Source organism: Hemiscyllium ocellatum, chromosome 30 (assembly GCF_020745735.1).
Source record: "Hemiscyllium ocellatum isolate sHemOce1 chromosome 30, sHemOce1.pat.X.cur, whole genome shotgun sequence".
In the NCBI taxonomy this organism is placed as follows: domain Eukaryota; kingdom Metazoa; phylum Chordata; class Chondrichthyes; order Orectolobiformes; family Hemiscylliidae; genus Hemiscyllium; species Hemiscyllium ocellatum.
In genome coordinates, this window is record NC_083430.1 from 3,606,006 (window position 1) to 3,619,585 (window position 13,580).

The 13,580-nt window shown below is 42.0% G+C and overlaps 1 protein-coding gene across 1 annotated transcript in view; it reads right to left on the reverse strand.

Annotated features, from left to right (window-relative positions):
• The window catches only part of LOC132829988 (nuclear GTPase SLIP-GC-like), a 151,219-nt gene extending 141,670 nt beyond the window's left edge, over positions 1 to 9,549 (reverse strand). Inside the window, exons 1-2 of the mRNA XM_060847440.1 lie at positions 9,473 to 9,549; positions 5,977 to 6,033 (exon numbers count right to left, since the gene is read on the reverse strand). Of these exons, the coding sequence (XP_060703423.1) occupies positions 5,977 to 6,019 (43 nt within the window). The 5' untranslated portion in view covers positions 6,020 to 6,033; positions 9,473 to 9,549. The remainder of the gene's footprint in view (positions 1 to 5,976; positions 6,034 to 9,472) is intronic.
• Positions 9,550 to 13,580: the final 4,031 nt, after the last annotated feature.

A 13,580-nucleotide genomic window follows, 5' to 3' on the forward strand; every position in this document is an offset into this window, starting at 1 on the left:
CAAAAGCTAACTTATTGATATGTGAGGGGCGCTATTCTCTCACTAGTTACCCTTTTGTCCTTAATGTATATATTAAAACCCTTTGGATTCTCTTTAACCCTATTTGCCAAAGCTGTCCCCTTTTTGCTCTCCTGATTTCCCTCTTTTGTGTACTCCTACTGCCTTTATACTCATCTAAGTATTCATTCGATCTTTACTGTCTAAACCTGACATTTGCTTCCTTCTTTTCCTTAACCAAACCCTCGATTTCTCTCATCATCCAGCATTCCTATAAATACCAGCCTTGCCTTTCACCCTAACAGGAATATACTGCCTTTGGACTCGCGTTACCTCATTTCTGAAGACTTCTCATTTTCCAGCCATCCCTTTACATACAAACATCTGCCCCCAATCAACTTTTGAAAGTTCTTGCCTAATACCATCAAAAGTAGCCTTTCTCCAATTTAGAACTTCAACTTTTAGATTTGCTCCATCCTTTTCCATCACTATTTTGAAACTAATAGAATTATGGTCACTGATCCCAAAATGTTCCCCCACTGACACCTCAGTCACCTGCCCTACCTTATTTCCCAAGTGTAGGTCAGGTTTTGCACCTTCTCTAGAAGGTACATCCAAAAACTGAATCAGAGAATTTTCTTGTACACACTTAACAAATTCCTCTCCACCTAAACCTTTAACACTATGGCAGTCCCAGTCTATGTTTGGAAAGTTAAAATTCCCTACCATAACCACCCTATTTTTCTTACAGATACTGAAATCTCTTTACAAACTTGTTTCTCATTTTCCCACTGGTCGCTAGGGGGTCTATAATACTATCCCAATAAGGTGATCATTCCTTTCTTATTTTTCAGTTCCATCCAAATAAATTCCCTGGATGTATTCCCAGGACTATCCTCCCTAAGTAGCAATAATGCCATCCCTTTCCAAAAATGCCACTCCCTCTCCTCTCCTGCCATCCTTTTTATCCTTCCGAAAGCACTTGTATCCTTGATCGTTAAGCTTAACATTCCAGGATAGAAATCAGCCAAATCTCTGTAATTGCTATGAAATCCCAGTCCCGTGTTTCTACTGTGCCTGAGTTCATGTGCCTTCCTCATTATGCCTCTTGATTGAAGTAAATGCAGTTTAATTTATCAGTTCTACCTTGTTCTCTGCTTTGTTCCTTCCTGCCCTGTTTGACTCGCTCCCTTTCCCAACTGTTCCACTCTCAAAGTGATGTCTATTTCCCTGGATTCTACACCACCACCAACCCCCACACCTCCTCTAGGAAACCTGATTCCTGAACTGGCTGAATTTTTTATTGAGGACTGATTTTTAAATTGCCTGATCTACACAGTCTCAGTTCTCATTAGGGAACAACTGTTTGACTGGCTGGTTACTTTGCTTTTACTTTGGGAAAAGGACAGTGCTGATTTTGTGGCAGGGCTTAGCCCTTGCACCCTGATTTTCTTTTTTTTGTATGTTTTTTCACCTTTTTTTTGGTGTTTGGGCTGAGCCCCTATTAAAAAATGCACCTTTTCAGATGAGCTGTTCCTGTGGGTATGCCTGGCCTTTTGTCGGTGGACTAGGCCTCTGTAAAGACTGAACACCTGAGTGGGTGCTGGGAGGTGAGCATTAGCTGCATCCTGGAGTTCAGGAGTCGTCTCTGCCTTCGGGAGTGGACCAAATTTCTGTGAGTTAACTGCACCTTCACAATGTGTTCGAGAGTGGACCTGGTTCTCTCTGGATGGGCCAGGCTTTTATGGAGACTGAACACTGGTGTGGTTACTGTGGGGTGTGCATTTGCTGCCTCTGCTCTCGGTTGTGGATTGTTTCTGGCAATGAACTCTGCAGACTGGAGTGGACTCTATTTCTGACAATGCACTTTGTATACTGGACAGGACGCTGTTCCAGGCAATGGACTCTACATTTTGAAGAGCACTGTTTATGGTAATAGTTGCTGGGGGAGGGGGGGGTTCTGTATTCTATGCACTGTTTCTTATCCAATTGGACTGTCTTGTAGGTATGTGTTACAGCTGCTTCTGTGATGACTGAAAGTGGGATTTGAGGTTTGTCCTCATTTCCCTGAAAACCGGTTGAATGGTTGGGTTTGGGGTCTGGCTTTGCCACTCCTCTCCCTTGTAAATTTCTGTTTCTCTGTACACAGTTTTTAATGTTAATTGTTTGTAAACTGTATTGTTTAATAAAATAATAAAAACTGGATCAGTGTCGAGGACTATCCATGTGAAAATAAGGTGTGATTTGATGACGGGATACAAGTCTCCGTGGAGTTATTCAAGTCTCCAGTGGTTCTGTGGCAAGAAGTGACCTGAAATAAAAATTCATTTCCCTAAACAGGGCACTTGCATTTTCTAAGGGCTATGGGAGTCAGGCTGGTTTTGAAGAACAGCCATACTGGGTCCAAAATCTTCACTCTGTTTTGGAATAAATTGGTTCTTTTGAGAGTGGCAGGCAGTGACGAGTGGGGTACAGCAAGGTTCAGTGCTGTGACCCTAGTTGTTCACAATATACATTAACAATTTAGACAAGGGAATTAAATGCAATATCTTCAAATTCGCAGATGATACTAAGCTGGGTGGCAGTCTGTGCTGTGAGGAAGATGCTAAGAGGCTGCAGAATGATTTGGACAGGCTGGCTGAGTGGGCAAATACAATATAAAGTGGATGAATGTGAGGTTATTCACACAGGTGACAAAACAAGGAAGGCAGAAGGCAGTTAAGGAAAAGGTGAAGTGTAATGAGTCTGAGTGTCATGGTAGAACAGTCACTGAGGGTTAGTGTGCAGGTCCAGCAGGCAGTGAGGAAAGCTAATGGCATAATGGCCTTCAAAGCGAGACGATATATAAATAGGAGTAGAGATGTCCTGCTTCAGTCCTACAGGACCTTGGTGATGCCACATCTTGAGTGTCAAGTGCAGTTTTGGACTCCTAGTCTGAGGAAGATTCACCAGACTGATTCCCGGGTTGGCAGAATTGGTATATGCACATTGACTGGGCTTGACTCATTGAAATTTAGAAGAAAGAGGAGGTCTCTCATTGAGACATATAAAATCATAGAACATTACAGCGCAGTACATGTCCTTCAGCCCTCAATGTTGCACCGACCTGTGAAACCAATCCGAAACCCATCTAACCTACACTATTCAATTGTTGTCCATATGTCTCTGCAATGACCATTTAAATGTCCTTAAAGTTGGCAGGTCTACTACTGTTGCAGGCAGTATCATTAAGAGACTAGATGGGACTGAGGTTCACAAGGAGGGGGTGTTAGCAGTTCTGGAAAGTGTGAAAATAGATAAGTCCCCTGGGCTGGATGGGATTTATCCCCGGATTCTCTGGGAAGCCAGGGAGGAGACTGTCAAGCCTTTGGCTTTGATCTTTATGTTGTCATTGTCTACAGGAATTGTACCAGAAGACGGGAGGATAGCAAATGCTGTTCCCTTGTTCAAGAAGGGAAGTCAAGACAACCCTGGTAATTATAGACGATGAGCCTTACTTCAGTTGTGGGTAAAGATTGGAAAAGGTTATGAGAGAGAGGATTTATATTCATTTGGAAAGGAATAAGTTGATTAGGGATAGTCAACTATAGGATAGGTAATGCCTCACAAACCTTATTGAGCTCTTTGAGATGATGACCAAACAAGTGAATGAGAGTAAAGCAGTTGATGTGGTGTGTATGGATTTCAGTAAGGTGTTTGATAAGGATCCCCATGATAGACTATTGCACAAAATATGGAGGCATGGGATTGAGGGTGATTTAGCGGTTTGGATCAGAAATTAGCTAGTCAAAGAAGATAGAGGGTGGTGGTTGATGGAAAATGTTCAACCGGGAGTTTAATTACTAATAGTGTACCACAAGGATCTGTTTTGGGTCCACGGTAGTTGGTAATTTTTATAAATGATTTGGATGAGAGCGTAGAAGGGTGGGTTAGTAAATTTGTAGATGACACTAAGGTTGGTAGAGTTGTGGATAGTGCCAAAGAATTTTGTAGGTGGCACAGGGACATAAATAAGCTGCAGAGCTGGGCTGAGAAGTGGCAAATGGAGTTTAATGCAGAAAAGTGTAAGGTAGTTCATTTTGAAAGGAATAAAATGAATGCAGAGTACTGCATTATAGAAAGGATGTGAAAGCTTTGGAAACGGTTCAGAGGAGATTTACTGGGTGTTGCTTGGTATGGAACAAACGTCTTATGAGGAAAGGAAAAGGGACTTGAGGCTGTTTTTGTTAGACAGCAGAAGGTTGAGAGTTGACTTAATTGAGACATTTAAGATAATCACAGGGTTAGGTAAGGTGGAGAATGAGAGCCTTGTTCCTCCGATGGTGATGGCTAGCACAAGAGGACATAGCTTTAAACTGAGGAGTGATTGATATAGGACAGATGTCAGAGGTAGTTGTTTTACTCAGAGTGTAGTACTAATTCCTGATGAGACTGGACAGATTAGGTGCAGGAAGAATGTTCCTAATTTTGGGGAAGTTGAGAGCTAGGGGTCACAGTCTAGGAATAAGGGGGTAAGCCATTCAGGACTGAGATGAGGAAGAATTTCTTCACTCAGAGTTGTGAACCTCAGCAATACTCGACCACAGAAAGCTGTTGGGGTCAGTTTGTTTGATATATTCAAAAGTGAGCGAATCTTGTAAAAGAGGACTAAACAGATTGAAAGAAAAAAAAACTCAGGACAAAGTAGTAAGTAATGTAAAGATTGACAATAAGAATTTCATGAAATATGTAACGAGAGAGACAGAGAACAAAGTGAGCATAAGCCCCTTAAAAAATGAATCTGGAAAGGTGATTCTGGAAAACAAAGAAATGACAGAGGAGTTAAACAGATATTTTGCATCAGTCTTTAATGTGGAGTAATTAAGTATAGTCACCATCATTGAAGGTGCTGTATTACATAGATTGATGGGGCTAATGGCAGGTAGGTTCCTGGCCTTTATATCAGAGGATCCTAAAAGAGATAGCGGTGTATTGGTTGTAGTTTTTCAAAAACACATGGATTCTGAACAAGAACCAGAAGACTGGAAAACCGTCCATGTGCCATCCCTATCCAAGATAGGAAGAGAGACAACATGCAAATAACTATAAGCTGATTAGCCTAAAGTGGAGAAGACGATGGAATCATTTGAGTAAGTAATAGCAGCATATCTTGAAAATCATAATGTAATCAAGCAGAGTCAGCATGGCTTCATAAAACGATAATAGAGCCTGACTAATTCATTACAGCTTTGAGGAAGTTCCAAACAGAGTGGTTCGAGGGAAACCAGTAGATGCTTTGTATTTGGACTTCTGTTCGACCAGGCACCTCTCAAAAGCAAAAATAAAAGAGAACCGCGGATGCTGGAAATCAAACAAAAACAGAAATTGTTTGGAAAACTCAGGGCCTGCAGCAAGTGCTTATTTTTGTTCAATCAAAATCAGAAATAGAATTTGAAAAAAGCTAGGCCATAAGATTTCAAATTTCTTCAAATGCTTGGAATTTTTTTTAAAAAGTCAGTTATTGCTATTTTTCCCCAGCTGTTGAGATGAGCCTGAGGAGTTACCATTAAAGGATGTACACTGCATGGCTGATTACTATCTAACATTCTCACATTGGGCTGCTGTCTTCAACTGAACACTTTGATTGACTATCAGTGGTTATATAATAAGTCTGCTTTCATAAAAGATTGTGTATTTGAGTGAAATGTTGCTTTCACAGATGATTAATTGAAGGAATTACAACGTACTGATTTTCTTTAAATAAACCGTATCTTTTAAAATAACAAAATCATTAATAGACTGAGAACTTTATTTTATCACAGGAAGTAATGAGAAATCAGCCATGCCACACTTCAATCTCAGTTCCATTGGCCTCTCCAGCGGGGACTACGCTCAGCTCCCAGCAAAGTTAGGGATGTAGTCTTTCAAGAATGAACATAGAACTCAATTTTCTGAATGAAAAGAATAAAAAGCTCAACATTATGACACAATGCGCTGTACCTGAAGAAGTGCTGATGGCTCCCTCTGAATCTTCTAACTCCATTGTACAGACCAGATCTGAAAATAAAGCATTTCTATTAATAGCCGAAGATATTTTTCAGTGTGAAGTTGATTCTAGAATTACCATAAATAAAGTGATCCTGATTGTAGATGCCAACCGCTTTTTATGACTTGAACATTTCTCAGGTCTCCAATCCATTTCAAAACCTCTAGATTATAAGGAGAGTCTATCCTTGAGAAACCTGTTATTTTGTAGAGTGCTGTCATTACAAACATATCACTACAGGAAATGGACTAATACTTATAAGTATGTACAAAGTTAAAAATCACACAACACCAGGTTATAGTCCATCAGATTTATTTGGAAGCACTCACTTTCGGAATGCTGCTCCTTCATCAGCTGGTTGTGGAGTATGAGATCATAAGACACAGAATTTATTGCAAACATTTACAGTGTGATGCAACTGAAATTATACGTTGAAAAAGATCTGGATTGTTCATTAAGTCTCTCATCTTTTAGAATGATCATGTTGGTTTCAGTTCTTCAGTTTCAGTAAATCCCAGAACTTTTTTTTAAAAGTTACATTCTCAGATGAACTTTAACAATAGGTGCCATGTTGTCTCAGATAATGCATTGAAGTTATGAGGTGCTCTGTGTGAGGCTATCTGTGCACTAATGTTCAGTCTGATTCTATTTCTAAAAAAGGGATTTAGAGAATCTTAATGCATTCCATGCAGTTTTTGAGCAAAATAAAATGCAATTCTGCAAGTACAAATTCACTCCACAAAGTTATGTGTGTCAGTGTGCTTGTGTGTGTGTATGTGTGTGTGTGTGTGTGGTCATTAGGTTTCTTGAAAGTACTCAAGGATGGCCTCATAAGAACGGGGTACGATGCTCAACTCATCGACCGCTTGTTCTGACGTGTCACACTGAGAAACTGTAATGACCTCCTCAGGAGACAAACATGGGCTGCAACTGACAGGGTACCCTTTGTTGTCCATTACTTCCCAGGAACCAAAAAACTACACCATGTTCTTCACAGCCCGCAACATATTATCAATGGGGATTAGCGTCTTGCCAAGACCTTCGCCAAGACCCTCCACTTCTTGCCTTTAAACAACCAGCAAACCTCAAACAGATCATTGTTTGCAGCAAACTGCCCCGCTTTCAGGACAACACCAGACAACCCTCTCACGGCAGATGTTGCAAGGCGTGTCAGAATGTTGACACAGGTACTACCATTGCACATGGGGACACCTCCCACCATGTATGCAGCAGAAACTCATGTGACTCAGCCAACATTATCTATCTCATACGCTGCAGGCATGGTATATAGGTGAGACTGAGCAGCGGCTACAGCAAAGGTTGAGTGGACACTGCACACCAATCAACAGACAGGAGTGTTCTCTCCCAGTCGGAGAACACTTCAGCCGTCCAGGATATTTGGCCTCGGACCTTCGGGTGACTGCCCTCCAAGGCAGACTTCGGGACAGGCAACAACGAAAAGTGGCCAAGCAGAGGCTCTCTCTCTTTCTCTCCTCCCACCCACCCTCTCTCACACACGCACACACTCCTACAGACCCACTCACACAGACTCTCTCTCATATGCTTACATAAACACACCCACACTTGCACCCTCTCACAGATTTATACCTCTTTACACTCACACACAGACACATACTCTCTCACAGACACTCATGCCCTCCCCGCCCCACACCCCCCCCGCCCCACCCACAGACACAAGACTGTGGGGTGAATTTGTACTTGCAGAATTATATTTTATTTTGCTCAAAAACTGCATGAATCCATTAAGATTCTCTAAATCCCTGTTTTTAAAAACAGAATCAGTCTGAACATTGGGGCACAGACAGCCTCACACAGGGCACCTCACATCTTCAATGCATTATCTGAGATGACATGGCACCTACTGTTAAAGTTCACTTGAGAATGTAACTTCAAAAAAAAGTGCTGGGATTTACATACGGAAGAACTGAAACCAACATGATCATTCTAAAAGATGAGAGACTTAACAAACAATCCAGATCTTTTTCAATATATAATTTCAGTTGCATCACCTTGTAAACTTTTGCAATAAATTCTGTGTCTTATGATCTTATACTCCACAACCAGCTGAAGGAGCAGCACTCCAAAAGCTAGTGCTTCCAAATAAACCTGTTGGACTATTACCTTGTTATGTGATTTTTAACTTTGTACACACCAGTCAAACACCAGCACCTCCAAATCAGGACAACTACTCATGTTACATTTCTGTGAAACTATTTTTCCAACAATGTGATTGGAGCAGGGCTGTGGTTAAGCAAGAGAGAGACTTCAAGATGAAGGGGAAAAGAGAGAGGGAGGAAAGTGGCAAAACACTGCAAATACTAGAACTTTTCACAAAATTATTTGCAATATTCTGCAGGTCAAGCATGGCTACAGAAAAAAGGAGTCAACAGTTCAGAGATGGTCTTTCTGATCAGACTGAAAACATCAGAGGGACAGGAAAAGGGGAATTGGGAATGGAAAACAAAACAAAATGATGAATGCAAAACAGAAGAGATTAAATGGCATGAGAACCAAAAGAAGGTGGACTGAAAAGAGGCAAAGAAACAAAAGTTGGGTCTGAGGAATCGAAATGACGGCACGAGAATTAATCGCAGAGAAAGTTGCACAAGACAGTGCAAATCCAGAACTAGTGAATCATTCAGATGCAAGCATTTCGCGGACTTTGGGAGGTCTGGTTGAGGAAGGCCAACTCGAACTCAGATGTCGTTAACAATTAATCACGTTTGAGTAATGAAACTTCTACGCCTTCAATTAATCCTGCTCAATAATTACATCTCACATCCTCACTTTCCAACCTAATTCTTTCCAATCCTGCCCTGTGCCCTACATTGGACCAGTGCGCTCTGGATTCGATTCGGGAGCTGGTCCGGTTCTGGCATCAGGTTCGGATCGTGATAGGGAAGTTTGAGGAGGAGGACGTCAGTTTCTATTACTCTTCTAGATTCGACGGTTCTTCAATATTTCGTGACGTGACTTTCGTTTCCTGCTTTTCGTTCAAATTTCTGACATCCTCTGTCCTTGCTCAAACCGCCAACCCCTACCTAAAGCGTTGCATTAAATGGCTGCTCAACACACATCCAACTTAGTTACAAACAACACAAAACAAACTCCGGGGATACAACTGCACATTTCATCCCGTTCACAATGGTCTTCTCACACAAATCCTCGTTCACTCATCAGTGACACTCCGCTACCTCCACTTTGAGTAATTTCCACACTCACTAACTAGTTACATTAATTTCCACACTTACGAAACAAAGATGTGGACGTACCGGTGTTGGACTGGGGTGAACAAAATTAAAAATTACCCAAAACCGCGTTCTAGTCCAACAGGTTTGGTACTGCTTCCAAATAAACTTCATGGTCTATATCCTGGTGTTGAGTGACTTTTAACTCACTAAACAACAGTGCAGCAAATTCCACACTTACTAACTTTCAGATTCTGTAACCCCAGGACATTAATATCCACACACACCTGGCCAGAGACGTGAGCACCTCTTGCTGGGTTCCCCAATGCACTTCTAACTTGCCAGTTTCATTTTCAGCCCGAAAGGAAAGTCTCTGCACCAATCAGTGTCTACGACTGAAGATGCGCAGAATTTTACAGGAAATGAAAAGCGAAATTCATTTTATATGTTGCTTAACCTCTTTGTAACTTTGGATGTGTGTTTGCCTAGCTTTTCAGAACTTTATTGAAGTAACGTTTCTCCAGACAGTGGAGCTGGCTAATGTATACAATGTATTATAACCAGCAGGCAGGCTTTGGCTAAACCTGCGCCATTTCATACAGTGCTTGTTTGAGAGGATCTGCCTATTTGAAGAGACAAAGTCAGAGGTCATACGACACCGTTTATAGTCCAACAGGTTTATTTGAAATCACAGAACTGGTATCATGTGACTTCTGATTTTGTCCATCCCAGTCCGACGCTGGCATCTCCACATGGTGTTTGAGCAGGGACAGAGAATGCCAGAAATCTGAACAAAAAGCAGGAAATGCAAGTCACGTCAAATCATGTGGAAGAACCATCCAGTCTAGAAGGGTGTTCGAAGTTGATAATCCTTTTCAATTTTCCCTAATGTAATCCTAACCTGGTTTTAGAGCTGAACCGGCACCCAGTCTCATTATCACAACTTGGTCTAAAGTCCCAGTCTCAATCTCAGACCAAATAAAAACAAAAAACAATGTGGATACTGTAAATCAGAAACAAAAACAGAAGTTGTTGGAAAAGCTCAGCAAGTACGGCAGCATCTATGCAGAGAAAATAGAGTCAACATTTTGGGTCTGGTGACGCTCAGAACTGATGATAGCTGGGAAAATGTAAATGTATATGCAGAAGATAGTATGGGGGGGAAGGGTAAGGAGTAAACAATAGGTGAGGATAGAGCCCAAAGAGAGAGAAGAACAGGCCCAGTCAGTCCTCCTCCACTGATACTCTCATTCACCTGGCAGAAGTGATCTTCACCTTCAACAATTTCTCCTTTAATTCTTCTCACTTCCTATAAACGAAAGGGGTGGCCAGAGACACCTGCATGGGCCCAAGCTACGCCTGCCTCTTCGTAGGATTCCTGATACAGTCCATCTTTACAACTACACTGGCACCATCCTTCACCTCTTCCTCCATTACATTGACGACTGCATCTGCGCTGCCTCATACTCCCACAAGGAGTTTGACCTTCCACCCTGCCCTTAAATTCACGTGAACCATTTCTGATGCTTCCCTCCCCTTCCTGGATCACACTGTCAATGTCTCTGGAAACTGACTTAACAACGAAATCCATTTCAAACCCACCAACTCCCACAACTACCTTGACTACAATTCCTGTCTCTCCTGCTCCTCGGATGCTGCCTGATCTGCTGTGGTTTTCCAGCACCAGACTCTCGACTCTGATCCTCAGCATCCGCAGTCCTCACTTTCTCCTACAATTCTTCTCACCCACCCTCCTTTAAAAATGCTATCCCATACTCCCAATTCCTACACCTCTGCTGCATCTGCCCCCAGGATGAGACATTCCACTCGAGAACATAAGAACTAGGAGCAGGAGTAGGTCGTCCGGCCCTTGGAGTCTGCTCTGCCACTCAATATGATCGTGGCTAATCTTTTCATTGACTCAGCTCCACTTACCCACGTTTTCACCATATCCCTTAATTCCTTTATTTTTCAAAAAAGTATCTACCTTAGCTTTAAAAGCAATTACCACTTCCCTGGGCAAGGAAATCCATGGGTTAACAACCCTCTGGGTGAAGAAGTTCAGTTCTAAACTTGCTTCTTTTTATGGTCTTGACGCCATGCCCTTTTGTCCTGGTTTCACCTACCAGTGGAACATCATATCTATTTCTATTTTATCAATTCCCTTCATAATTTTATGTTTCTAAAAAATACCTGAAGATATACCTATAAGATAATCTTCTAATCCCAGTCTACTCAGCCTGTCCTCATAAGCCAACCCCATCAACTCTGGAATCGACCTAGTGAACCTCCTCTGCACCCCCTCCAGTGCCAGTACATCCTTTCTTAACTAATGAGACCAAATCTGCACACAGTGTTCCAGGTTTAGCCTCACCAGCACCCTGTGCAACTGCTACATAACCACCTTGCTTTTAAACTCAATCCCTTTAGCAGTGAAGGACATTTATTCCCATTTCCATTTACTTGTTATATCTGCAGACCAACCTTCTGTGATTCATGCACAAGGCCACCAGGGTCCCTGTGTAAATCAGCATGCTGCAACTTTTTACCATTCAAATAATAATGTATTTTGCTGTTACTCCTACTAAAATGTATGACTTCACAATTATGAACATTGTATTCCATCTGCCAGAACTTTGTCCACTCACTCAATGTATGTATGTTCCTCTGCAGTTTCACAGCCCTCTGCACACCTTTTCTCTTAGTGTCACCGGCAAATTTTGACACTGTACATGTGGTCCCCAACTCCAAATCATCTATATAAATTGTAAACAATTGTGGTCCCAACACCGATCCCTGAGGCACACCACTAGTCACTGATTGCCAGTCAGAATAGGACTCATTTATCCCCACTCTTTACTTCATGTCAGTCAATCAATTCTCTATCCACGCTAATACCCTACCCCGAACACCATGCATCCTTATCTTATGCAGCAGCCTCATGTGCGGCACCTTGTCAAAGACCTTTTGGAAATCTAGGTCCCGATTGTCCACCTTGCTTGAAATGTCTTCATAGAATTCCAAAAGATTTGTGAAGCATGACGTGCTCGTCATGAACCTGTGCTACATCTATACAATGAGACAATTTCTTTCGAGATGCCCTGCTATTTCTTCCTTAATAATAGACTTAAGCACCTTCCCCATTACAGAGGTCAAGCTCACTGGTCTATAATTTCCCATCTTTTGTCTACTATCCTTTTTAAACAGTGGCGTCACATTTGCTATTTTTCAATCTGCTGGGACTGCTCCAGACACCAGTGAATGTTGGAAAATTACTGCCTGTCCAGCTACTATTTCTCCCACCACCTCTTTAAGTAACCTGGGATGCATTCCATCAGGAGGCTTATCTATCCTTAGCTCCATTAGCTTACCCAACACTAGCTCTTGCGTAATAATAATTGATTCCAGGTCCTCAACTACCTTCATCTCTTCAACATTACTGGCATGTCATTAGTATCCTCCACTGTGAAGACCAATGCAAAGTACCTGTTCAATGCCTCAGCTATTTCATCATATCCCACAATTAACTGAACCTTCTCATCCTCTATAGGATCAACATTTACTTTAGCCAATCATCTTTGTTTTATACATTTATAGAAACTTTTGCTATCTGTCTTTATAGTCTATGCTAATTTTTTCTCATACTCTACCTTATTTTTCTTTATGGCTCTTTTTGTGGCTTTCTGTTGACCTTAAAAGTTTTCCCGATCTTCCAGATTCCTGCTGTTTTTGGCTACTTTATATGCCTTCTCTTTCACTTTGATAGCCTGCCTTATTTCCTGAGACACCCATGGCAGATGACCCCTCCTCTTACCAGAATATACTCACCAGAATATACTTCTTTTGAGCATTTTGAAAAATTTCTTTGACCATTCATCAACGGTCGCACCATAAAGTCTGTTTCCAGTCTGCATCCCAGAAATCCTCCTACTTTAGGGACCATAGTTTCCCGTCCCTGGTAATCAAAGATGCCCACCATCATCTCCTGCACTTCTAGCCTCAAAAACCCTCCCCCAAAAACAATAAGGATAGAATCGCCTTAGTCCTCACATACCGTCCCACCAACCTCTGAACCCCAATGCATCATCCTCCAATATTTCTGCCACCTACAATAAGACCCCACCACCAAAAAGATATTTCCTTCCCTACCCCTGTCTGCTTTATGCATGGACAATTCGTTCTGTGACTCCCTCATCAACTCCACACCCACCACCAACCTCTCGACTACAACAGGTAACTCCTCCTGCAACCACAAGAGATGTAACACCTGCCCCCTTCATCTTCCCTCACACCTCTGTCCGAAGCCCGGAACAATCCTTCCAGATCCAGCAGAGATTCACCTGCACTTC